This window comes from Pan troglodytes, chromosome 13 (assembly GCF_028858775.2).
Source record: "Pan troglodytes isolate AG18354 chromosome 13, NHGRI_mPanTro3-v2.0_pri, whole genome shotgun sequence".
Classification (NCBI taxonomy): Eukaryota; Metazoa; Chordata; class Mammalia; order Primates; family Hominidae; genus Pan; species Pan troglodytes.
The window spans coordinates 111,883,058-111,911,033 of NC_072411.2; the positions used below are offsets into that span (position 1 = coordinate 111,883,058).

The window sequence follows — 27,976 nt, forward strand, 5'->3', positions numbered from 1 at the left end:
CATGCCTGTAATCCCAGTGTTTTGGAAGGCTGAGGCAGAGGAATTGCTTGAGGCCAGGATTCCAGGCAACATAACAAGACCCATCTCTTGGTGGTGGATGGGGGGGATTAGCTGGGTATAGTTATATGCACTTATAGTCTTAGCTACTCAGGAGGCTGAGGCTTGCTTGAGCCCAGGTGTTTGAGACTGCAGTGAGCTATGACTGTGTCTCTGCATTCCAGCCTGAGTGACAGTGTGAGACCCTGTCTTTGAAAAAAAAAAAAAAGAAAGAGAAAGAAGAAGAAAACACAAAATAATAACAAGTAATAGGTAACATTTCTTAAGCCCTTCCAACTTGTCTGAACTTATACTTTATTTGTATTATCTATTTCTAGCAATAACCTAATGTTATCTGTGCCTATGATCATTTGAAATTACGTGTTATGCACCCACCAGCTCTCTTCTTTCTAATTGTTTATTAGTCATGGTATGTGATGAAGAATGATGAGTCATCCTTATAGGTATTTTACAATCAGCCTGAAATAAAGCAGGGAAGATATGAAACAAATATCTGGATTTTCAGCATATCTTTTTCATGTTATCAAGAACCTTTTCCTCTGTTTTTCTTAGAAGACAAAGAGGGAGAATATAGAGTTGCAGGCAGCTTATTAACAAATGTTTAAGCTTAGAACTTCTCAGCATTTATAAGCAAAAATATGGATTCTGCATAAACTTCTAATACCATTAAGGACCAAAACAAAAGTTTCTATTTTGTGGTACTGATATGCATAGTAACAGTATAAAGCATAATTGAGCCTACATGGAAAAGAGAAACAATATTTATGTGCTTAATTATATTACACAACTGGTCATTTTAGCCTTTTGTTCATCTGTGGATATGTAGCAGCACAAAATTATAAAACCAATGTTTTTGATTGAACTGGCACATTACATGATGATAGGGCAGAACACATAGAAAACATTCTAGAACTGTCTGTGCCGAACACGTTATTAAAATGGAGACATGCCTATCTGGCACATAGTGTATTTTTCCTTTAGATTTTCCAAGACTTTATTGTTTCTCCTTTTGCCAATTTTTGAGAGTAGTTAGTGCTGCCTGGTAATAACTATCATCAGTAAGTATTCCTGTGCTTTGTGATCTTTCTAATATTGTAATCCAAAGAAAACCAGTGAGGTTTGTGATTATGTGGGAATCCCAGGAGGGAAAGTTCTATTCTACTTAATGATATTTTCAGCACACATGTCTCAATGATCTAGATACTAAATAATTCAATTACTTCTTTGAGAGCTTTACAAATTCAGAGTTATCTACCACACATTTGCACCCTGCTTATTACCCCACATCCACCTCCAAAATGATCTAATGGTAAAGAAAATTGTAACTCAATTTGAGATATTTTAATCAAGTGTACTTCTATCACAAACCATTAATGAATGCTAAGGAGTGTTTAAAGTAAATGCTCGAAAGACATTTGAACATTTGAATGTTGAAAGGCAATTTGAAAATGCCAGGGACTGCCCATTGTTTTCATAATGTGAAGTAGATTTTTTTTAAACCATGGACAATTGGTAATTTTAAACATTCTTGGAAGATACTGCAAGTAGGATTAGGCACAACAGAGCACTGCCTTATTCCCCGTAAGCTAGAATACAAGCAGTCTATCTTGTGATTTAACTCCATCAACTCATCATAAATGTTCTGGACAAAGGAAGTGAAAGATCCAACTTCTATTTGTGAGAATAGTCATGTGACCTATCAACATAGGTGCCTGAACCCTTTACTTCAGTTAGTCTATAGGGATGTTCCATGTGCGTATTTTTATCACTCCTCATTCTTTTCTGAGGTCCTATGCAGCAAGCTTGGCTGAAAGCACTAGTCTTCAAATGTCAATGTATCAGAGTCACCCTATTGAGCTTGTTAAAATATCAATTTGCAAGTCCCACATTGAGAAATTCTAATTTGTTAAACCTGTGTTGGAGCTAATTGACTGAAAACACGGTAAGACACACTGGAATGGATGATCACCAAAGATCACTTCAGTTTTATGATTTTAAAACGTTTTCTCCAATGGATTGAAGTAGTTTATCTTAAAAGTATTTCTAAACCTATATATCATGTGGTTTCTATTATGATTACTAGACCTCTATCACCCCATTTATACAGATTTAGAAATATTTTTACTAGACCCTATTCGTGTCCAGTAGTTTGTTTTACTTGGTGTTATTTTTCATATGCACCAGAGCATATGAAATGGAGTTAGAACTTGAATTCCATACTTCTACCATGACAGCCCTGAAAATTAGATTTAAAACTATTCCCCTCTTACCCAATTTGCTATATAGTGTTGGCCAAACATCCACAGCAGGCAGAACCTTTCTGTGTTTACCCTGAGGTAGGTAATTGATTAATTAATATTCATTCAACATTGAATACATATTTGAAAGCTGGGAGGTGGAGGTTGCAGTGAGCCAAGATGGAACCACTGCACTCTAGCCTGGGCAACGACGTGGGACCCTGTCTCAAAAAAAAAAAAAAAAAAAAGACAATGAAAATGAAAGCCAAAGTATGACCAAAGGCTGTTTTGATAGTTTTTTATATTGCTATCATGGTTTGGTTATGCACACCATACTTTCAAATAACCCCTTTTAGACTTCGAAGAAAAGTTATGGAAAACTTCAAAATTTTAAATGGGTAGAAATGAGAAAATTGTTTCTTTTTTAGTAAAATGTATTTCTGATTTGCATCCTTAGTCCTGGAGTTACCCAGAGAAAATAAATTCAAAATTCATCAATAGCTCAGACTGATGGCAGAGTTGTCAGGGACATTTTTTTCTGTGTGTTTCTGCTTACTTCTTATTTCTTTCCTTTAAATAGTCTGCGAAATATGACAGCTGTACTTTATTTTCTTGTGTCTGCAAGCCCTCAGGGCATATGTGCTCAGGAACTACTTTTTGTTACACTTAAATAAGTATGTCTATTTGCCACTTGCTCTAAAAAACGAAATGCAGGAAACATCAGAGTGTATCAAATTATTTTTTTCCATGTGCAATATTCAGGCAATGCAATAATAGATGGAGGTCCAGGTGAAAATGCTTCTCTTTTTAAGCCAGCTGTTAAATGCATTAAGTTTTAATTTGTACATACAGTTTTATAACACTTAGATAACCAACCAAAATATGTTATTTGGCTGTCTCCAATATAATAAGTCATTTATCATTTTAAAGTTATTATTCACTTATTAGCCACATTTGCTTGAATGATAATTTAAAAAGTATTCCAAGGAAGAAGAACAAAGGAGAAATACTTTAAAAAAAAACTAAGTAATTTATTCCAACAAATCAGATTTTTCTGCTACAGTCTGTTAACCTGTAACCTATCTGAAAGGTCTAAAATATTACATTTTTATGAGACATTTTGTGTGGAAAATATTGTTGCCTATTTTGTACTTCATTCGCTTTACATGAAAATAAGCTATTGTATGCTAAATAATATTATATAATTTTATTGTAAGAACTATGCTCAAACTAAAATGTTAAAAGGTAATATGTACAGTTATGTATTTATGATATATATTCTGCAGGATTTCAGAAAAGATTTGATAACTTTCACAATTATAAATAAGGAACAGAACATAGTACTCAGAACTTAGAATAATGTAAATACTGCATTAAGCATTAAAATTCTTGGGAATAAAAGAAAATAAGGGAACAGATGTATTTCCTGATGGTCTAGTTATCAGTAATATGCAAAATAAGCTGGGCATGGTGGCTTATGCCTGTAATCCCAGCACTTTGAGAGGTCAAGGTGGATGGAATGCTTGAGATTAGGAGTTCAAGATGAGCCTGGACAATATGGCAAAACCTTGACTCTCTAAAAAATACAAAAATTAGCTGGGCATGTGGCACATACCTGTAGTCCCAGCTACTTAAGAGGCTGCTTGAGAGGCTGAGGTGGGAGAATCACTTGAGCCCGGGAGGTTGAGGCTGCAGTGAGTGTGATTGCATCATTGCACTGAAGCCTGGGCAACAGAGTAAGACCCTGTCTCAAAAAATAAAATGAAATAAAGAAAATAAAAGAAATAAGCAAAATATAGGTTATCTTATTTCTAAATTACAATGTAAATTAATTTATTATGCATTTTTTTTGCAAGAGGCAATCACATCACAAAAGACAATGTTTCAACAGTAGTGTTACAGATTTGCAGGCAGACTTTGGCTGCCTATGGGCAAGTCCAAATTTTTTCTTACACACAGAAAAAGAGGAATTCATTTAAGTATCTAGACACATACTCAAGTAAGATTTTAGAATTTTTAAACATAGAACATTACAATCTTAGGCCTGGAAAATGCCAAAAGCAGATACATTTAAATATAAGAAAATCCTAATGCAGTAGAAATTGAATTGTTGATGTTCCAGTCAATACTCTAGAAATCTGATAAATAACAGCAGTGATGGCTAAAAGACCTACCCATCAGCTACAAAAAGAGTTTCCGAGAGTCTACATTAATTATCATATTAGATAAAGTAGTTTCTATTAAGTGATTGAAAATTGGAATATGTCTGTCCCAAAATTGTTTTGCCATAGTACCCATGTTTTATAGTGAGCTGGATGTTTCCTTTTGTTCTTTCTTCATTCTTTTGTTGTTGTTGTTGTTGTTGTTTCTTCCTGTTTTTTACTTGCTTCTCAATCTCTTCTATCGCTTCTATTTCCTTAGAATTAATAAATTCTAAATTAATAAAACATTTGGTTACTTATTATTCCATTCTCACATTGCTATAAAGAAATATCTGAGACTGGGTAATTTGTAAAGAAAAGAGGTTCAGTTGCCTCATGGTTCACAGGTTGTACAGGAAGCATGATGCTGGCATCTGCTCAGCTTCGGGGAGGCCTCAGAAACCTTACAGTCATGGTAGAAGGCAAAGGAGGAGCAAGCACCTCACATGACCAGAGCAGGAGTAAGACAGAGTTAGGAGCCACACACTTTTAAACAATCAGATATCATGAGAGCTCACTATCATGAGGACAGTACCAAGGGGGATGGTGCTAAACCATTCATGAGAAAACCACACCATGATCCAGTCACCTCCTATCAGTCCCCACCTCCAACACTGGCAATTACATTTCAGTATGAAATTTGGGTAGGAACACAGATCCAAACCATATCACTTATAAAATTTATAATTCATGGTACCAAAACCTTTTAATCAAAATGAGGCAAAGTACTTGTTTTACTCAACAGTATTAAACATGTAAGCATTAAGTCTACCTAAAAACAAAATTGAAGAATGTTACATGTGTTAAAAAGATGAGAAATTAATTCATATACCATTTCAACTTGAAATTTAAGCTCTAGAAAGACCATTCTATTCTGGTTATATAACAGTTTTATTATGCTGATATACTATGATACAGCTTAAATCATCAATATGTTAGAAATCTGATCAATACCAAGTCTCTTAGTTTGGCTCACATCATTGGAATCAAAGGTTAATGTCAGATCAACAAACACTAAAGAATCTTCGATTTTTCATAATTTTCCAGAAGTGAAATTATTCAGAGTGCAGCAGTGATCAGTGGTCAGAGGTTGGTATGAAAACATTCATGTTGTTGTCAAGAACATTAGCATGAAAAAAACAGATCTAAGGTTTATCAAGGGAAAAAGCTGGAATTTTAAAAAACAGAAGTTTTAGCTTTTGATGAAGTAGAAATAAATGTGTCCATAGAAACTCTCAAATATCAAGACAAAATTGTTTAACAACTAAGGTAGCAAACATCAAAGCTCACCACTCAGATTCATAACTAACATTTCTGGTGGCACAATATTTTTTCTTTTTTTTAATAATACACCTTACCTAGAAAGAATACTTGGGCCCTTTAATATATAGTATAATAGTCATAATACAATAAAGTCAAGTGTAATATCTCACCCTGATATCAATAGATGTTTAAACGTCTTGGATTTTTTTTTTTTTTTAACGCAGTCTCGCTCTGTTGCCCATGCTGGAGTGCAGTGGTGTGATCGCGGCTCACTGCAACCTCCGCCTCCCAGGTTCAAGCGATTCTTCTGCCTCAGCCTCCCAAGTAGCTGGAACTACAGGCACACACCACCACACCCAGCTAATTTTTGTATTTTTCTTGGGACAGGGTTTCACCATGTTGGTCAGGCTGGTCTCGAACTCCTGACCTCATGATCCACGCGACTTGGCCTACCAAAGTGCTGGCATTACAGGCGTGAGCCACCGGTGCCTGGCCATGTCTTGGATTTTTAAAAAATGCTTATCACACATAACAGTATTCCCATTGTATATTGACGTGTGTTTTGTCCTAAAAAGTAAGATTCCCATTGCAATATATTATAAATTGTAAATCATTGTTTTAGTCTTAGATTTCCTTGCTCACATTATCAAGCTAGGCTTTTCAGGGAAGAGAAATAAAGCGGCCAAGACGGTGAAACCCCTTCTCTACTAAAAATACAAAAAAAAAAAAAGCCGGGCATGTTGGCGGGCACCTGTAATCCCAGCTACTCAGGAGGCTGAGGCAGGAGAATCACTTGACCTTGGGAGGTAGAGGTTGCAGTGAGCCGAGATCGCACCACTGCACTCTAGCCTGGGTGACGGAGCAAGACTCCGTCTCAAAAAAAAAAAAAGAAAGAAAGAAAGTTGTTTAGGTAGCATCTCAGCTTGCTCTATCAAAGCAGGGATTGTGTGGCAGATGCTCAGCTGTTTGGCAGTTAGGAGCAGTTAAGATCTGTGATCTTTTGCAATTTGGAGAGTTTCCCATTGTACAGTAGGAATGGAATGTTAAAAATTCCTAGTATCTCACAACAAATTTTTTAGTAGACTTGGAGAGAATTTGTCTTTGTCTTCACTTTTTTATTTGTATCTTTATTTGCTTAGAGACAGAGTCTTTCTCTGTCACCCAGGTTGAGTGCTGTGGCATAATCATGGCTCACTGTAGCCTCAATGTCCTCAGTTGAAGTGATCCTCCCACCTCAGCCTCCTACATAGCTGCACCCAGCTAATTAAAAAAAATTTTTTGTAGAGATGGGGGTCTCACTGTGTTGATCAGGCTGGTCTTGAACTCCTGGACTCAAGCAATCCTCCCACCTCGACCTCCCAAAGTGCTGGGATTACAGGCAAGAGCAACTATGCCCAGTCTTTATCTTCTTTAATTGCACATTCACGTGGTTTTCAAAGAGATTTGGGTAAAAATAATATTACATCAGGAAGAAGAAATTAAAGAAGGCTATGGTACTTTTAACTATGTTGAAAATACCATTTTGAAGAACAGAGATAATCTATGACCCCAAAATTTTGATTAGAAGTATAAGTGAAATTTATCATTTACGGGTGGTATTTTAATAATATTATGTTGTGATTATAAATGAGTGTGGCCAAATAGTGTCTCCTTTTGTTCAATAAACTTTTCCCTAAAACAGAGGCAATCTTTTCAAGTTATATTTTCTGTAAAAGTAGTTTTGTCAGAGCCATGCTATTTTAGTTTGAAATCTCCTAAAATGATAATTACTTACTAAATGGTTAGACTATCTTCTTTCAAAAAGCTCAATAAATTAAAAAGCAATACCTGATTAATCTGCATACATTTTAAGGAATATTATCTGAATAGTCTTACCAGGAAGTTGGGTGATACTTTTTAGGTAATAATTTTGATTTGTTTTTGATTCTAGTATTAAGCGAAATCAGTATGGCTAGCCAGCCTTTTCTTCTTCCAAAATTAGTTTTTATTAACTAATTTTAAAAATTCAAAACTCTAAAGCATTAAATACTAAGGAATTCATTTTTTAAATGTCTGTCCTCTTGAAAACAAATTATCTTAATATTTTTAAATGGATGATTACCAAGTAGCACTCTCTCTATTTAAGTGTTGGTTTGCTAGGTTTAAAATAAGGATTCTTGGTCACTGAGAAATCTGTTCCAGAAAGCTCTATGGCAGGGGGATGAGAGAAGTCAAATGTAACTGAGAGTTGTGGGTGCTTATATTGTTGTATTTGCTTTTAATATTTGGTGGCTAGAACTCCTAGAGTTAAACATGGACTAAAGTATAAACCTAAATATTTCCCAGATCCTCTTGGGGATGTTAATAAATACGGTGTTAGAAAAAGTTTTGTGGCAAATTGGTTTGGGATGTTTTGCACATCCCTGCCTTTGCCTGAGATTCAAATATCCAGTAGCGTATCAAAAGCTTTCAGAAGGCTCATAGTGTTCCTACCCACGTAGCTTAGCATCTCATCTGAACACTTTACTTCTTTGGTCTTCCTCCCCAAAACACATAACTTTAAACTAATCATTACAAAAAACAGACAGATCTCAATAGAGGGGTATATGATTTATCTGATTAGTACTCATCAAAACTTTCAAGGTCAAGGTCTTAAAGGAACCTAAGGAGACATGAGGACTAAATATAATAAAGTACCCTGGATCAGATCCTGAAACGAAAACGAAAGACATTAGGTAAGAACTAAAGTAATCTAAATAAACTATGGACTGTAGTTAAAAGTAATGTTCACTAATTATATAAATGTACCATACTGATGCAAAATATTTCAAATAGGGAAAACTGTATGCAAGGGGTAGATGGGTAATCTCTATAGTATCTGCTTAATATTTTTGTAAATTTAAAACTTTCAAAAATGTAAAGCCTGTTAACTCAGAAAAAGCTACATCAACAAGGCATGTTATTTACGTGAAACTTTTTCTGTTTACAATGTTCTCTGTGTACACAAAATAAATTGGGCCATATAAGAATATGGAAATCTTAATTAAGCTCTTTGGTAAAACAAACAAACAAAAAAGAAATAAAAGCATGTAAAGATTAGGATACTGATGTAGGCAAGAATCTATCAGTAAAATGTTGTGATCCAAAAGGTCACAATTAGAATCTAGATAATTTCCTCAATCCTTTACATATATGAAGATACCACAACTCACCGGAAACACAATGCTTAGGCTACCCAACTAGATCTTTTGATATGTGACTGGAAGAAAATGGCAGAATGGAGTGTAGAACACTGCAGAATGGTTTTTATAAAAAGATGTAGCTAATTTTTCAATGTACACAGGGAGAGGTTAATTCCAAGGATGCTCTCTTCTCATTAGGCTACCATGTCTGGTACATTTACCATGCCTGTCTTGGGATATCCATTCATCCCTACACAATATCTGGGGACAGATTTGCAAGTAACTCTCATTATTGTACTCACCAAGTTTTCAGGCTCCTATTCCTATGCCAATGTTGTATATGTAATGAATAATGATATAATTAACAAACAATAACAAATGTAATAACTACTGTTTATTGAGCATGCCAGGAACTGTGTTGAGCCCTTTATTTTATTCTGTTTAAACTTGGTAACAAACCAATAAACTAAGCATTGTTCTCATTTAATAGATGAGAAAACTCTCCTGTGCACACAATTCTTTTCACATAGTTAGTGAGGTAGCGATACTCCCTGATTTACTCATAAGCCCTTCAATCAATGTTTTAAAACCTAAATTTTTACATCCTGTTTAAATATGTTCTTAGGGAAAATAAATAGAGCTGTTTTGGGAATCAGTTTTGGGAGAGATTTGGTGCTGCAGTCAAATTGGCTTAAATGAATTAACTCATCTAGCTCTTCCTGCTATGAACAGAAAATAGAGAGAGCGGAGGATAGCAACAAAATTCAGTTAAAAACCCCCCAGACAAATGCTTGTTAGTAATCTGATGGGAAAACTTACTTTATTTATACTTTCTCCAAACAGAGCTTGGTAGTACGAAGTGTATTTGTCTTAATATAATTTTTGCTTACTTTTTTGGAGGCCTTTGCTTGAGATACTTTTTTGGAAAAAGGAAGATGTTCTTAGTTTCCATCAAAGACAGTATTGCCTGTGTTGTCATCCTTACTGTGGAGACGATAAGCCATCAATAAGGCTACATGGTGGGCAACAGCTTTCCAAAACTGAGTTGTGAATCACCTCTTTTCAATTATATATCTAAACTTGGTAATATCAGCTTGTAAGAGAAGGTCATGCAGTATCTTCCATCCAATTAACATGTATAGAACACCTCCTCCACAACTCATTCATCCTTTGCTATAATTTACAACTTCCTGTTGTATGTCAATGGTTTTAACTTTTTCAGATCTTATTTGATTTAGCTGAGAAATAATGCCATAAGATAGGATGTAGGCCTAATGCTATATTTATTTCCTTTCTCTCTGTAAGATTTACATTAATAGAAAATGTCATTTCCTCTTAGTCTATAGATAGGGTCCAGGAAAGTTTATCAAAAAAATTAAGTTAAAGCTATCTTTCTTTCTTTTTTTTATTATACTTTAAGTTTTAGGGTACATGTGCACAACGTGCAGGTTTGTTACATATCCAGAAAAGTGTATCTACCTTCGGCTTTAATTGAACGCCCTTGAAACCAAAACGGCTAATATGTTAGTTATTGTCTTTTCTAGATCTCACTAAAAGTCATGATTTAAGAGAGTACATGGGATAATTTTTCATGGTATAGAATTCCTGCTGTCATTCTTCCTCCCACTTTTTCTAGCCAGTTTTCTCATACTGCAGATTTTCTCTATGCTGAAGAATTCCTTGACTCTACCATAGGGTCAACATTCAAGACCATAATTAAATGAAAGTTCATTAAGATGTATACCTAAATGCAAACACTAGTTTTTTTCATGGTTGTTTGGTTTTTTGTTTTGTTTTGTTTTGTTTTTGTTTGTTTACAAAAAGGAATATGTGTAGAATGACCTTGATCTTATTTTAAAAGAACTAATATTCCAGAAACGGGCTGTAAAACTCAAGATGAACTAATTGACCCATTCTTGATATTAAACATAGGTTATTGTACATGTTTTCTTTGACTATAGAAAGCCACACGGTTTGCTATAAATTTTTCCTATCTTGGTACAACCAATATCAGATCAGAAGATTTCCCCAAAGTAATAGCTACTATTTTTTCTCTTTCAGTTGCAGGAGAAATAACAAGGCATTGAAGAATGGCAGATGAACGGAAAGACGAAGCAAAGGCACCTCACTGGACCTCAGCACCGCTAACAGAGGCATCTGCACACTCACATCCACCTGAGATTAAGGATCAAGGCGGAGCTGGGGAAGGACTTGTCCGAAGCGCCAATGGATTCCCATACAGGGAGGATGAAGAGGGTGCCTTTGGAGAGCATGGGTCACAGGGCACCTATTCAAATACCAAAGAGAACGGGATCAACGGAGAGCTGACCTCAGCTGACAGAGAAACAGCAGGTAACTAAGGGCTCTGCTGTCACCAAGTGCTTGCTTTGTGCTTTGAAGTCAGTTTAGTCTGAAAGTAAATTAATATACAGCACTGATCCTCTTTCACTAGTGCTAGGACTGAAATTCCAGTCAGTCAGAGGAAATAAAAGAAGAGAAAAATCATGGCAACTAACTTGACGTTTCCCCACATTATCTGTATTCTCAATCCCATTCCCCTATTTAATTTTTATCACGTGAATTTTTGCAGGCTGAGTATATGTATGTTTTGCTAGAAACTGTCAGCATTTTAACTCATTGAAAGAAAACTTTACAAATAGTTTTTTTTTTTAACTCTCTTAAATGACCTTGGACCTAAATCCAATGGATTGATTAGAAGCTAATTTTTAGAGCAGAAAAATGCAAAATACGTAAATACATACTGTAATTTTTTCAATCCATCATTCAACAAATTACAGTTTAGCTTTTCTACATGCAAGGCATTGTGTTAGCTTCTGTGCCAGTGCATGTGCAAGAAATGGTCCCAGAACTTCATGAATCAGATGGTCTTGGAGCAGACGTGAGACTTGTGCATATGTTTATTTGGATACAAAGCATAACATGTAAGTGCCACATGAGCAGTATAGAAAGGCAAAGTTTAAAGCAGATTATTTCTGCTTTGGGCCAAAGTCCCCAAATTGTGCACAAAATCATCTTATCATCTTGGGGTGCTGCAGCAAATTCACAAGAATACAACAAGGTATTTTAAATATTTAAGGGGAACAGTGATAATATCTGTCAAACACTGCCTGAACTATTAGCTCAAGATAGTTCACAGTTTCAACATTACATTACACTATATTCCTTTAATATATCATATCTTTGCAAAGATAGGTTTTCAGCAGTTGTTCTGATAAAAGCAAGTACCCTGCAGAAATCCATGTGAAATGGAAGAAGAGAGTGATAGTGTCCAACCTGATTCCAGGGTTTGAGAAGCTGTGCAGTGCCCCACAGGCACATACATTCAATTAGTATGAAATTGTGGTTGAGAATAAAATAAAAATATTATTTGCACATTTCATGGTTACAATGAGGATTAAATAAGATAGTAAAGTGTACAAAGTGAATGGCTCAAGAAATAATAACTGTTAATTTTATTATTATTGGTGGTAGTGGTGGTATCAATATGGATGACATAGCACTCTTGATCAAGTAATATTTTTCTATAGCTGAGTATACACAACTTTAAGAGGGTGGAACTTGGGTGTCAGGAGCACTAACTAAGAGGATTTTGAAGGGATTGCAGCATGAGGAGATGAGAGCATGTTATAGCATATTGGTTGTGAGGAAGAAAAGAGTTAGTATGATATGTCAAGGTTTTTTTCATCATCATATCTTGCAGCATTAGACCTTCAATATTCCATAAATGTGTGGTGAGTGAGTGAGTGAATGAAGGAATAAATGAATAAATTCAAAAAGAAGAAAGTCCTCTTCACATTAATGGTGAAAACAATTGAAAAGTCTTACTTTGTCCCTTGGGCTCTCGCCAGTTGACTCTCAGTGCCTGTTATGAAAGCTTGTAATACACTAAAAAAAAAATCACTGCAGTGTGCTTGGTCATGCAGTAAAAACCAACACCATTCACTATTTCATCTGTTCAGTGGTCTTAAGTATTTGAGAGCATCAGAAAAATCTATTTGTCAAGTCAGTGTGTTATCACCAGCTTCTCTGAGAAAATAATATACATTTAAAAGAGGCTAACAGACGTTTCTTTTAAATGATGGGTTTAGGAACATCCAGAGTTAATTTTAAATTCAGCTCAATGTGTATCAAACACATTTGGTATTAGCTTTTGGAGATTGATTACAAAGGTTTTGTATGTATGTTCTGAGTGACAAAAATTGTAAACAGTCAGCCATGGGCTACCAGAGTGATAGTCAATCCAAACTAAACTATGGTGTGATTTTTAAATTAACTTTCCTCTAGAAATAACCAGCCAAGTATTGAATCCATGAGATATGCGTGTGTAGAAATCTACAGAAAAAGGAAAATGTAAAATAGTATCTTTTCATATCTACAGAGGATGTTCCAGTGATGAGTTAATATGCAATTAAATTTATTTCCAAACTGTAATTTAACAAGTAACAACTTTTATCATTCATGGTTTATTGACAGCTGTTTCACAAATTGTGTAATAAAAATCATCTCCAGCATAAACAAATGCTCTTAAATCCCAGATATGGTATTTAGAAATGCTATCCTTTGATGATGGAGACTATAGATATGAGCTGGCGTAATATTTTGATGTGATTATTTTAAAAAGGACCAGGGATCTATACATCAGCTCACTCTTTTATACAATCTACCATTGTATTACATTTTTCCCTATAAAGGATATTTCTCAGGACACTGTTAGCGTGAGGCATTTCTCAGTGACATCAGGTCCACAGCTATATGTTGTAATATCCAGGACATTACTGATTAAATCAAAGAATCTTCCCTCTACTTTCCTTTTTTGCTATAGTCCCCTCTTTGCATTTTAAAATAATATTTTCTCCAAGTTTGTTTCTTTTTAATCATTTATATAAATAAGATCACATGATAAATCAAATGCAATCGTCATCTTCTTCCCCCTTTTCTCCTTCATTAGAGTGGGCTCACTTCAACCAAGATCCTTCCTTTTTTCCCCCTCATCCACTCCTTCAATGTTCATCTTCATTATGGGCAATAATAATTTTTAAAGATGCAAACCCATAGTCAGTGTATCCTTGATCTTATGCACTGACACCAGAGGGTGGGAGGGTGGAGAATATTAGAAGGCAATAATAATTTAAATTGGCTGGGTGCGGTGGCTCACACCTGTAATCCTAGCACTTTGGGAGGCTGAGGTGAGTAGATTGCTTGAGCCCAGGAATTCGAGACCAGTCTGGGCAACATGGCAAAACCTCATCTCCAAAAAAAAAATTAGCCGGGTGTGATGTCACGCACCTGTGGTCCCAGCTACTCAAGAGGCAAAGGTGGGAGGATCACTTGAGCCCAGGGAGGTCAAGACTGCAGTGAGCTGTGATCAGGCCACTGCACTTCTGCCTAGATGACAGAGCAAGACCCTGTCTCAAAATAATAATCATCATCATCATCTAGATTTTGTCCCCTTTTTTATGATTTAAAACTATCCATAAAAAGAATTATTTGCTCAACTATAGCATAATTTTTCATTCCTTAAGATTTTTTCTTACCACTAAAGTGTGCTTTTTGGAAGCCATGCCACAGAAGCATGAAAAAAAGAAATGAGAAACTATTAAGCATCTAGCCACTTAGGAAAGCTGTCGTTATAATAAATCTAAAGCGTAATTTTTATCTTTATCTTTGTTTTTTGTTTTTAATTTTTATTTTCATGGATTCAGGAGATACAAGTGAAGTTTTGTTACATGAATATATCTCATAGGGGTGAAGTCTGGGCTTTGAGTGTACTCGTCACCTGAATAGTGAACATTGTACTCAATAGGTAATTTTTCAACCCTCACCTCTTTCCCACCCTCCCACCTTTTTGAGTCTCCAATGTCTATTATTTCCATATTTATGTCCATGTGTATTCATTGTTTAACTCACACTTGTAAGTGAGAATGTATGGTATTTGATTTTCTCTTTCTGAGTTATTTCACTTAAGATAATGGTCTCCCATTCCATCCATGTTGCTGCAAAAGATATGATTTTATTCTTTTTTATGGCTGCGTAGTATTCCATTGTATATCTACACTACATTTTCTTTATCCAGTCATCCACTGATGGATGCTTAGGTTGATTCCATACCTTTGCTATTGTGAATGGTGCTGCAATAAATATATGAGTGCAGGTGCCTTTTTGATATAATGATTTATTTTCCATTGGGTAGATACCCAGTAGTGAGATTGCTGGATCGAATGGTAGTTTTATTTTCAGTTCTTTGAGAAATCTCCATACCGTTTTCCATAAAGACTGTAGTAATTTAACATTCCCGTCAACATTGTTTAAGAGTTCCCTTTTCTCTATAGCATTGTTAACATCTGTTGTCCTTTGACTTTTTAATAATGGCCATTCTAACTGGTGTAAGATGATATCTCATTGTGGTTTTAATTTGCATTTCCTGATGATTAGTGATGTTGAGCATTTTTTTCCACATACCTATTTGGCCATTTGTGCATCTTCTTTTGAGAAGTGTCTATTCATGTCCGTTGCTCACTTTTTAATGAGGATTTTTTTTTCTTGTTGAGTTGTTTGAATTCCTTAGTGCTTCGTTGGATGCACAGTTTGCAAATATTTTCTCCCATTCTGTGGGTTGTCTGTTTACTCTTTTGGTTATTTCTTTTCCTGTGCAGAAGCTTTTTAATCTAATTAAGTCCCATTAGTCTATTTTTGTTTTTGTTGCATTTACTTTTGGGGTGTTAGTCATTATAATTCTTTGCCTAGGGCAATGTTCAGAAAAGTTTTTCCTGGGCTTTTTTTTCTAGGATTTTTATAGCTTGAGGTCTCACATTTAAGTTAAAGCATCATTTTAAAATTGTTTTCCAAAGCGTAAATAATAAGAGTAATGGCTTGTAATAATTCTTTCCTCTCTTTTCTGTGTTATCTTTATTGAAGAAAGCAAGAGGAATGCATTTTGGTCCCCACAGAGTTTCAGCTCTGAAGATAATTGGGAGCCTCATCCTTAAGTTTCAGTTCCAGGGTTGGGGCCCAAACTCATATTAGAACTTGTATCAAGATCTTATAAGAGGGCAAAAGGGATTATTTGTAAAATTTGTAAAATATTGAGTGGAAAATTATTTTAGAAAGTGGAAAGTGACCTTTCAAATTTTAAGGGCACAGAAAAGCAATTGATTTCTGTAATCATTGTGCATGTGACTTAATAGTGTAATTGGTTTTGACTTCATCTAGTATTCCCTTAACAGTATTATATCAAATCCTATCTTTACTGTGCCTGTTTACAGAATCATTTTGAATATGGTACTTTCTAGCAGCAAAAACAGGGATGTGCAAACAAAGTGGTGGTTCTATGTTTCTGACCTTGCTCTAAAAAAGTAATAATTTTGCTGTTGCTCACTTTTCATTTAAAGAAAGGAAAAAAATTCTTTTTTTTTTTTTTTTTTTTTTTTTTGAGACTAAGTCTCGCTCTTGTCTCCCAGGCTGGAGTGCGATGGCACGATCTTGGCTCATTGCAACGTCTGCCTCCCGGGTTCAAGCGATTCTCTTGCCTCAGCCTCCAGAGTAGCTGAGATTACAGGCGCCTGCCACCAGGCCTGGCTAATTTTTGTATTTTTAGTAGAGACTGGGTTTCACCATGTTGGCCAGGCTGGTCTCGAACTCCTGACCTCAGGTGATCCACCCACCTCGACCTCCCAAAGTGCTGGGATTACAGGTGTGAGCCACTGCGCCCGGCCGAGAGGAAAAAATTTTCTAATTTCTATTCATCCCTCAAGGATTGCTTACAGAACTATTATGGAAATATATATAAACTACAGCTTAGAAATGTGTATAGAATTGCAAGCTGCCATAGTGCTCTTCAGTTTATAAAGCACCATCATATCTTTTATCTCATTTCATCTTTTTGCAATTTCCATGAGGATATCTGTCATTAGTGTCTTCTTTTTACAAATAATTAGACTAAGGCACAGAATGGCTGAGCAACTTGCCCATTATTACACAGTAAGAAAGTAAGAGAGGTGAATTGTGAACACAGTGTTCAGGAATTTCATGCAACTCTCTTCTCAACTGTCCTACCCTCAAGAAGTGGTATGGATTTTTTTTCTATAGTTTATAATTTACTTGGCTTTATAAATATGCTACTCATTGTGAAAGCTTTCAAGACGTTTTTAGATGAGTGTATTTTTTTTTTCTTGCTCTCAGGATTAATTTTGCAAATGTCAGGATTTGTTCTTTATTAGAAAATAGTGGTGAAATTAGCTACTTTTCTATCACAGTTGTGGATGATGTGATTGAAAGCTGGAAGGGACCAGTGAGATGACTTTTCACAGAAGGTCATATGACTACTACCAGAATGCAAGTCTCTTGCCCTACAGACCAGTGCTCTTTCCACCATCCCCATCTGCCACATTCAGAACAGCAGTTAGTTGCAGCAGTTATCGATTACAGGCAAAGCAGACAATTCTTCTATTCCAGAACTGCCACATTCATGTAATTTTAAGTGATATGATATCATAACTTTATTCCTAGTTTTCAATCTGAGTAGACAAAAAGGGGAGGCAATTTTGAGATGTTTATTGATACTAAAACATTTTTAAAGTATTTAAAATCAGGCTTTAGTGATTTTTGACTATCTTGAAGTACAGTGCTGTGAACACTAGTAAAAAAAAAAAAAAAAAAAAAAATGCTGATCACAGGCCGGGCGCGGTGGCTCACGCCTGTAATCCCAGAACTTTGGGAGCCCAGGTGGGCAGATCACGAGGTCAGGAGATTGGGACCATCCTGGCTAACACTGTGAAACCCCGTCTCTACTGAAAATAGAAAAAATTAGCCGGGCGTGGTGGCGGGCGCCTGTAGTCCCAGCTACTTAGGAGGCTGAGGTAGGAGAATGGTGTGAACCCAGGAGGCGGAGCTTGCAGCGAGCCAAGATGGCGCCACTGCACTCCAGCCTGGGCGACAGAGCGAGACTCAGTCTCAAAAAAAAAAAATGCTGGTCACAGTAGAAAGTGCCTACGTGACGATCAAAGGCCAGTATCAGCAATCTCCTTGGGTAAATGTAAAGATTAAAAGGCAATTCCTCACTATAATCCCCACAATTTACCAGGATTCCTTTGTCTCCCCATCATTTCCAGGCATGCTATCCAGACCTACCCACTGCCAAAGAGGCAGGAATGGAAAAGCTTTTCCAGGCTTTGCGTTGTCACTTTTTTAGGGAGCTCACCATGGGAGCTATGTCTTCTAAAATCTGGCCCTACATTATCACATCCACATAACTCCAGCAGCCAAGTGACCAACACTCAGTTATATACATTTATTGTTGCTGCTTTTTTTTTTTTTTTTTTTTTTTTTTTTGAGACGGAGTCTCGCTGTGTCGCCCAGGCTGGAGTGCAGTGGCGCGATCTCGGCTCACTGCAAGCTCCGCCTCCCGGATTCACACCCATTCTCCTGCCTCAGCCTCCTGAGTAACTGGGACTACAGGTGCCCGCCACCACGCCCGGCTAATTTTTTGTTTTTTTGTTTTTTTGGTTTTTTTTTAGTAGAGACAGGGTTTCACTGTGTTATCCAGGATGGTCTTGATATCCTGACCTCGTGATCTGCCCGCCTCGGCCTCCCAAAGTGCTGGGATTACAGGCGTGAGCCACCACACCCGGCCTGTTGCTGCAATTATTAAGTTTGAAAACACATGAAGGAAAAGTTTGGCAGCTCTCACATGCAAAAAGCTGAATATGCCTTTAATAAAGCTTTTCTCTCTGTTCTGCTTTTCAATCTCAGAAGATTCAAATCTACCTTTTCTCACCTCGCCCTTTCTCCCCTGCCTCCGTTTCTAGATTCGCGATTTACTAATAGGAGTCAGCATCCCATTTAAAATATGGCCTATTCTATGTAATATATTAATTTATGCAGAGCAAAATAGCACTGAGCCATTTCTCCTGCAAAATGACTAAAGCCATCCACACCAACCCCCCAAGCAAATAAACAAGCTCGCCTAACAATGCGAGAGGTTGCAGATTTTCCTTTCCTAGTTGCCATGCCAACCACTCATTGCTCTGGCTGCCATTTCCCTGAGCTCCGCAGAGAGAGGAGTGTGCAGAGCAGAGTTATTTAGCATTCAAGGGTGGATCTGCAGAAAACCACACAGCCTCACTGCGAAGCATCTGGGCCTGGTGGCACCGATGGATGAGGACAGAAAATGGGGATCTTTTCAGTGTTTTCCTTCTAAAGGTTAGGCATCCGGGGCTAGAAAGAGTGAGAAAGACAAGGATTGATAGAAAAGGCAGTTCCACGAGGTTTGTATTGTCACGTTTGCTTTGTCCTATGTGGTCTCTCTACTAGGTGAAGCTGGTTGTGGGGATTAGCTTCAATCATAATATTTGGCTTGGCTTGTTGATGAATAGGATTTGAACCTAATTTAGGGCTAGCTTATATGGATATTATAATAAAGAATTGTGTCTTTTATTCTTGATACAATATGAGGTTGTATATAGCAGGTATTGCCAGCCACAGCGTTTGATATTTTACAAATTAGAAGAAAAAAACCAACATCAGATAAAGTTTTGTTTCATTGTACAGTTATATGGTAGTTTGTCCCATAAAAATCTGTCTTTGCTCTGTAGTCCAGTCTTAAGGTAGGATGAGATTTTCTTAAGACGGTAATTCTTAATCGATATATAAGGAAAACTTGGTTTCTCAAGACTTGTTTCCATTAAACCCTATGACTCAACAAATTGAGGTATGATTTTATTCCTTGGAATTTTAATTGCCTACAAACACTTCAAGTTGTGAAGAGCAAGCCTCTATCTAACACAATATAATAGGATATTTAAAAACTGAGGTTAATTGCATTCACATGTACTTCTATGTGTGTTCCTCAAGAAAATTCCTCCCATGCACTGTGGAAATCAGTCTCGTTTCTTGTCTCGCTTTGTGCTAAATGTCAGAACTACATAACAAGCGCAAAAAGTATTTTCTCAAACGTTTTGGTCCACTGACATTTTAAAAATTATTTTGTTGAATTTGAATCTTAACGAAACAGATTTTTGCCAGTGACAATTCAGACTTATTTATGAAAATTATTCTTTCTAGTTTGTTTTTAAACGCAAATATAATTTAATTATCATTGTAATTTTTACTTGACCTTTCTCTCATCCCGTTTTTTCCAAGATCTTGTTAAGTTTTCTCTCCTCTAATATGCTGTCATGTTTTGTCATCATATTTTTCTTTTAATGTTTTTCAATTTTTTTGAGATTTAAAAAACCTCCATTTAGATAAAAATTTAAAACAATTCTTAAATTCTTTTTTTATTTTTAGCAAACAGATGAAAGTAATAAGTAATGGGAGTGAGTCTTCTAGACTCATTTTTGGACTGTCTAAGCCTTTGTTTTGGTTAGGATTATGCATGGCCTTTATCTGTAAAGTATTTTCTCCTCACAAAAGAGAAAAAGAAAAAAAAGATAAGATAAAAAATCTAATACTTTTGAACAAATAAATTGCTCAAATATCTTGAGACTATATTTCTTATCAAGCAATAATGTGTTTTTAAGTGTGAGATATATATATATACATATATATATTCTTTGATTATATTACTTGTGTATGTCTGAGAAAAATATTTGCCACTGTATGCCAAATGCTGCCTTGCGGTTTAGAATTGGGTTTGATTTTATTGCGGTTGGGAGGTTATTAAGTAGACTGGAGAGTACCCAGCAGTTATCAGTCCTCTTTTTTCCCCTCCAAGCTACTGAGATAAACTGACTCTTTCTGCTTCAGTGTGTCAAGCCTTTTTCTCTTCCTCTCATTCCCTCACACTTCACTGCTCCCCAGTACATTACATAAAGCACGTGCTTTGACTGTCAGGGGAGTCTGGAAATCATATCAGGAGAGGATGAACAGAACAACTGGTGCTGCATTGCAGACCTGGTAGCTTCAGCATTATCTGACCTGGCATCGTGAGTCCTGGGGGAAAAGGACACTAAACCGTGTCCTGCCGGCTCACTGTGTAGCTCGTCTCACTGAATGAGTCACCATTCAGCAACACTCATAGAAAATACAGTTCAAAAACCAGCCAAGCTGATGAGCAAAGGAAGGGGAAAACATATGTCATAGGTTGTCATGCAACTTTTAACAATGCTTTTAACAATTTTTGCAAATGCTGGGTAGTTATTAGAACACAGAAATGAGAGTAAAATACAGTTGATTTCAGGAATACGCAAGAAGGCATTAGGCAAAAATAGATAAGAAAGGAGGAATCAAGATTCAGAGAAAAATCATCCTAAATATATATGATTCAGTTTAAGCATCCTGAAAATCCATATTTTTAATTTGTAAACACAGGTCAAAGTGATGCTGGCATATGAGCACCTCTGATTCTTGCAAAGCATCTCCAGCATGAATGATCAGTCCTCCGATTGGTCTAAAATTTTCTCTTTTGTGACACGTTGCATTTGCCGAATGTAAATGGGCAAGTTTACATTGTGGTGTTTTCATTCCCATGCAGTATTGTGCAAGAAGTCATAGGAAAAACATTTTGGAAAGGTACCACCCTACAGCAAAGGTTCTCGGAAGTCTACCATTAAAGATAAAGAGCTGTTGTTGATTTTATTCTCTCAAATGAGTCTTCCTCTTCTGAACACCCCCAAGTACCATGTTTATATCTTGCTAATACAATTGATCATAGCAATCATTTTACTGAGGTTACTTGTTATTTGTTTTTATTACAGTCAGTAGGTTGGAAACGCTTTGGGGTAGAACCTGTACTTCATTCGTCTTTCTTTTCCTTTTTGTATATAACACAGTGCTTATTTTCTATAATATGTATGTGCTAATACATATTTTTTGAATTAATATAAAGAAGAGAGGGCTGGGCATGGTGGCTTACGCCTGTAATCCCAGCACTTTGGGAGGCCAAGATGGGCGGATCACTTGAGGTCAGGAGTTCAAGAACAGCCTGGCCAACATAGTGAAACCCTGTCTCTACTAAAAATACAAAAATTAGCTGGGCATGGTGGCACATGCCTGTAATACCAGCTACCTGGGAGGCTGAAGCCCAAGAATTGCTTAAATCCAGGAGGTGGAGGTTACAGTGAGTCAGATCACGCCACTGCACTCCAGCCTGGGCAACAGAGTGAGACCCTGTCTCAAACAAAAAAAAAAAAAAAAAAGAAGAGAGAGTATCCATATATAGTTCTGAGAATGGAAATCACATAAACAAAATGGTCTACAAAATTTATACTACATTGTGAACAATAAATTTGCAGGAAAGACTATATTAGAAAAGAAAACCGTGTCTCATGCCTCTATCCCAGCGCTTTGGAAGGCTGAGGCAGGCAGGCAGATCACGAGGTCAGGAGATTGGGACTATCCTGGCCAACATTGTGAAACCCCATCTCTACTAAAAATACAAAAATTAGCTAGGCTTGGTGGTGCGTGCCTGTAGTCCCAGTTACTCAGGAGGCTGAGGCAGGAGAATCGCTTGAACCCAGGAGGCGGAGGTTGCATGCAGTGAGCTGAGATCGCGCCCCTGCCCTCCAGCCTGGTGACAGAGCGAAACTTCATCTCAAAAAAAAAAAAAAAAAAAAAAAAAAAAGAAGAAGAAAAGAAAGGAAAACTGAGAATGAAGAGGTAATCAGGAAACTGAAAACAGTCTAGATTCAAAGTAAGGACTTTAAAAGTGTCGGTTAGAACAGAAACAAATTAGGTAGGAACTCCAAAATACTGTAGTGAAAGTATATGGTGGAAGACTTGACTTGTTCTGAAATTGGGAGTGAGAGTTGGGAGTAAAGAAAATATATCTTTGACTGAAGATGGCAGTAAGATATCGAATTGGAGATATTTTCTTGATGATGAAAATTACTGAGCTGAAAATAATATGAAAGTCCAGATAAATGAACTTTCTAAAAGATAATCTAGTGGTTAAGAAATACATAGATACAGAAAAATTTTTCATGTTCATTTCTGCAGAATTGAGGCCAGTGTAATAATTGGCTCAGGTTGAAAATGCCACTGAAATATTCTGTAAATGGAACTCTATAATGCATGTCTTTTTTGATCCTCTGACTATAAATAAGGATTGCTGCACTGTTCTAGGTCAGGAGCTCAAGTAAATCTCATTTCTGACAAATGGGCAATCTAAATCTTAAAGCATTTGGATATTCTAAGTCATGGATTTAATATGTGCCTCCTTTAAAGGAGTATACCAGTATCGTCTTGGAAAGATATTATGTATCCTATTTTTGAAGACCAAATGTCACCAATGCCCTTTATTTTCTCTATTTCATCTTTGAGTGCATAAAATTATTTGCAAATGAGTTCTTAGATAGTAAACAACATTATCATATCAAATTAGGAATTTATACATTAACTTTAGGAAAATATTGTGATTTCACTTAAATATAATTCCTTAGTTTCATTTTAGTTTTCATTTTTCACTTAATAAAAAGCTTCCTGTGATCCATAATTTTCTTTTCCTTTGACATATTTGAATGAAAATGCTCCCATTTACATTTTCTAAATCTAATCATTAAATATTTCAGTGTTTAGTGAAATTCTTCTCCAAGGAGGAAACTAATAGTAGTAATAATAATTATTGACTTACTTTTATAACCACTTTTAAAAAATAAATCAATTCACTGGATACTTTTTCTCCTTGTTGAATTTTGCATCTTCAGCTCATGTTTATTTATGTCTTTCTTTAAAAATTGGCTTTGGTTGTTTTTCTCATCAGCTTGAAAAATAGAGATTTGTGACTAAAGCATTAAAAAAATTGGAATAAACTTGCTTTCCTTCGATCTTTACTGGAACACAAATGCTGACCTGGGGAAAGTGGCTTTTTCTCCAGATATTGCACTAACTTGGTGTAGATCACAACGCATGTAAGATATTTATTTTCTCCAGGCCGGTTCTCATCTAATTCTTTATAAATCCTGATTGCTATAAGAAAAGAAGCAAATGATTGAGTTTGATGCAATCAAACTCACTTTAAGTAGTTTTGTTAAGTAGCCACTTAACAAAAGTCACATTTTAAGAGAGGAAGTTCATTCAGTTGGGATAACAGTGGAGAATAACAGTAGAGGAATAACAGTAGAGGAATAACAAGAGGATAACGAGAAAGGAAGTTCATTCAGTCGGAATAACAGTAGTTCCCTTCTCTCATCTGCCATCCTGAAGAAAAATGTGTTATGAAATGCTCTGCAGACCACATTTAACTTGCTCATATGATCCTAATACAACATCAAAAATACTGCTCAAGGAATTGGCTATTTTGGTGACACAGGTTTCCTTTCTAGTTGGATTTCACTCTTTAAGGGTGAACTTAAATTACTCTAGCTGACAATTTATCATCTTATGATGGAATTATTAGATAAGTTTGAATTTAATTTTTTTTATGTGAAGAAAAAAAATTTATCATCTTATGATGGAATTACTAGATAAGTTTGAATTTAATTTTTTTTTGATGTGAAGAAAAAAACTCCCCCAAATTACACTTATTTTTAAAGTAAATTTTATAATATCGAGCATTTCTTCAATTCTAACTAGAAATGCTTGAATCTCCTGAGGCTTGAATAATGGCAAGTTTCAACTTTTGCCTGTGTTCTTTGATACAACTGAATGTGGAAAAACTACAGTATGTAAATAGAAAGTGGTTTTCTTTACCAGTTCTGTGGGAAAATGAAAATACGATATTTGCTTTTTAAAGAGTATTTTGGACACTCTAAACTCTATTTAAAATGTTGAGGTATTTCTTGTATTTTATGCTATAAAATTTCAGTAAGACACTTTAATTAACATAATGATTGTATTAAAACCATACTTCTCTTCCTATAGCTTTTGATCACCTTCTAGTTGTTTTCAGATCATGTCATTCCTGCCTCTTTGTTTCATGTGTGCATTTCAGAACTGTCCAAGAAAAAGAGCAAAAACAACAAAGTTCTCTGGTTTCATGAGAGTTTTTACTTTTACAGTTTTTTTTAAAGAAAACAAACCCAAACTACAAACTCACATAAAATATTTTTGGAGGGGGTGGTCTCTGTAAAAGTTGGGTGAAAAATGACTGATAAACTAGCAAAGGGAAAGGAAAGGAATCTGAGAAACCAAGCTATTTTTAGGCATATTCTTAGAACCAAGAATTGGTCAACTGCTTCATGATCAGGGCTCCTGTACATGAAATACTGAAATTGTAATTTCATTTTGAAAAACAAAGGTACAAGTCCTGATTTAGAAATTTTCCTTATATGTTGGGAAGAAAATAATATATTTTTCATATATTATCATAGTAAATTGAATTTTCATTGTAATATTTTCCTGAAAATTTCAGGGCCTTTTAATGAAATCTGATTTTCCATATCCTCAACAAGCCCCAAATATCTATTCCATAAGATTGTGATTCTCATTCCAAATGAAGCTCTGTCTTTGTAGACCAAGTATGTTGTATGGGTATAGTAATATCTGCCTACCTAGGACCGGCCGTATGCAGAATTAGAAAGTAAATGAAACATGACTTCAGCACTTTTCTATCTGCTTCCCCAATCCCTTCTCTTCATTTTCTTCAAGTCAGCAGTCATATGCTCATATGCCTAAAATCCCGCCATAAATCCCATTACAAAGCTTAATTTCCTTGCCCTATATCAGGCTACCTACCTAGATAGCATCCTGTTCTTACATTTTTCTCAACTACCACTCCATCAAATTTTATCTACCTTTCTCTTTCTGCTGGGCTCCTACAATAGGACAACCAGAGCTATTACAATAACAAGTTACAGTTTTATGCTTCTAGATATCATTTCTATTCTGATATAAAATTTCATCGTCTTCAAGTAAAGAGTGAGTTCTTTGGCAAGTATAGGTATAATAGAGATGGAATTCATGCTTTGAAGGTATTTCTAGAGGTGTGCTTGGTATCAATGAGAAGCAATACAGTGGAGAGATGCAGCTATAGAAATTGACATGAATAAACAACATTGAAGCAAAATCATCAATCTAAAATTTTATTTCAACAAACGTCCCAGAGATATTTTCTAAAGATTTGTATGCTATTTGCAAATTTCTCAAGGTGCATTTGAAATTATTTGTTTTTTATTTGTCTTACATAATGAAGAAATAAAATTGAAAAATGTATTTAATAATATTTTCCATGGGGTGCATTTATCAATACAGAGTCTAAAAGAAATCATCTTTATTCTAGAATATTTTTGACATGAAGAAATTTTAAAATTCTATTAAAGTCTTTGCTTTTTACTATCATAATGGCATCGAAATACAAATATTACATTGACCTTACACTTCTTGCTGTAAAAAGAAGATTTGCAAAGTCTGTTGATTTTGCTACTTACAGGTCTGGCAAAAAGTATTTTAACTATCATCAATTTTACATATTTAGAATTTTTCCAGTGAAGGTGCTCCCCTTCTCTTGGGTTGTGGCTGAGCTTTTATTTTACAGCATTATTAAAGAAAGAATAGTAGGATGGTTCAAATTTACTTTACTTTCTTTTGCTTTTTCTTAAGTAGGTATTTCAGTTTTCAGAAGTTCATAGTGTAATTGATTTCACTGTACCTCCCCCCATAAGATTACTGAAACATGATTATCTGATTATATATTCAGTTATGATTTGAAAATTACAAAGAACTACCACGTCTATTTAATATTGACTTTTAAAGTCCGCCAAGTCGTTTCAGGTGCTGGTGTAAAGAGAATCTTTGCGGACAATACTTTTGTAGCTATAATGATATAAAATATGCAGGTATAGAAAATGAACAGTCACTTATTTACAACATTAATAGTTAATGAGAAACTTGCTAAGAAGAAAGCAGATAAGGTTGATGATTGCTGCTATTTGCGAATTCTTAGAAACGTTATAGGACGGGAAGGAGGTTTAAGTGAAATCTGATTACGCAGAAGTCATGTTGGGTTTTCCATGTGAACATTGAGTGTACCTTCTGATGCATTTTGAACGAAGTGATTTTTCCCATCACATGGTTCCTAAATTCCATATGCATCTAGGTCACAAGGCTTCCAAAGATTTCTAAGTTATGTTGGGGATGAGAGAGAAGGATCAAACAAAAGTTAGCTAAGCTGATGATCTTTACCATTTTATTGTAACAAATATAGTTTCTCCTAGAAGAAAGATCTGTGTTTACAGAGGTAACTAGTAAAGACTATTCTTGGTATATAGAGAACTTAATTTCAAAAGTTTATTCCAATGACATCCTTTTAGAATGTAGAATTTTTTTTCCATCATATCCTGTCTCAGGCCAGCATTGGCATTCCTATGTTTTGCAGCTATAGAAGCATTGATTTCTCCATAAGAAACCCTAGCCTTGCTCCTTGTGCCCAAGACCTGTGAGGTATCCATGTACAGATGAGACTTTAAAAGCATGGACAGACCTCTATGTGCATGAGTCCTAACATGTGCATACACACACACACACACACACACACACACACACAATTGCTTTTCCACAAACCCACTATATTTTATATTTTGTTTATCTCACAGTTACTCTTTCTGGGGGTGGATTTATTCAAGGTCTCTTTGTTTTATTGATATTTTATTTTCCCACTAATATTTAAAATGTATCATGCTACATTCCTTTAGCAATGTGATGTATTTTAAGACTTAATGAAGAGAATATAATCCAATTTCCCCACATCTACAAAGAGTAGTACAATTGTAACAGTTTTGACGAGATGCAAAACAGAACATTTCAAAGTTCCAAAAGTACTGTCAATTCCCTCAGTGCCTTAATGATTGGATTCAATTTATTGGTGTTAAAACTATTTGAAAATTTCAGGGGAGCAAACCTCTCTAGAAATTTCTCTTTCTCAAGTTAAGATTGATAAAATATTACAACCTTAGTTAATTAGTAAATATGTAATATAGGGGCTACAAACAACATAAACATGCAATACATTACTCCATTGGACACCCCCAAAACCACCACCAGCAGAACACTTTAACTAGAACATGATAAATATAAAGCTAAATTGTAACAATATTGGCTTACCATATTTCTTCTGCTTAAATGTGTTTTCTGTTTCCCTACTTTCAGCTGGGAACTAAAAATTAGA

At 35.6% G+C, this 27,976-nt stretch overlaps 1 protein-coding gene across 50 annotated transcripts in view; it reads left to right on the forward strand.

The window, feature by feature from the left end:
* MAP2 (microtubule associated protein 2) overlaps positions 1–27,976 on the forward strand; it is a 310,061-nt gene that overhangs the window by 218,459 nt on the left and 63,626 nt on the right. For 48 of the 50 annotated variants that reach the window (XM_024355043.3, XM_054679276.2, XM_054679277.2 and 45 more), the window contains one exon: positions 10,981–11,271. In XM_024355043.3, the coding sequence (XP_024210811.2) occupies positions 11,010–11,271 (262 nt within the window). In that variant the 5' untranslated portion in view covers positions 10,981–11,009. Of the gene's footprint in view, positions 1–10,980; positions 11,272–19,012; positions 19,203–27,976 lie in introns of those variants that run through there. The other 2 variants (XM_063790719.1, XM_063790718.1) reach the window with 2 other exon arrangements.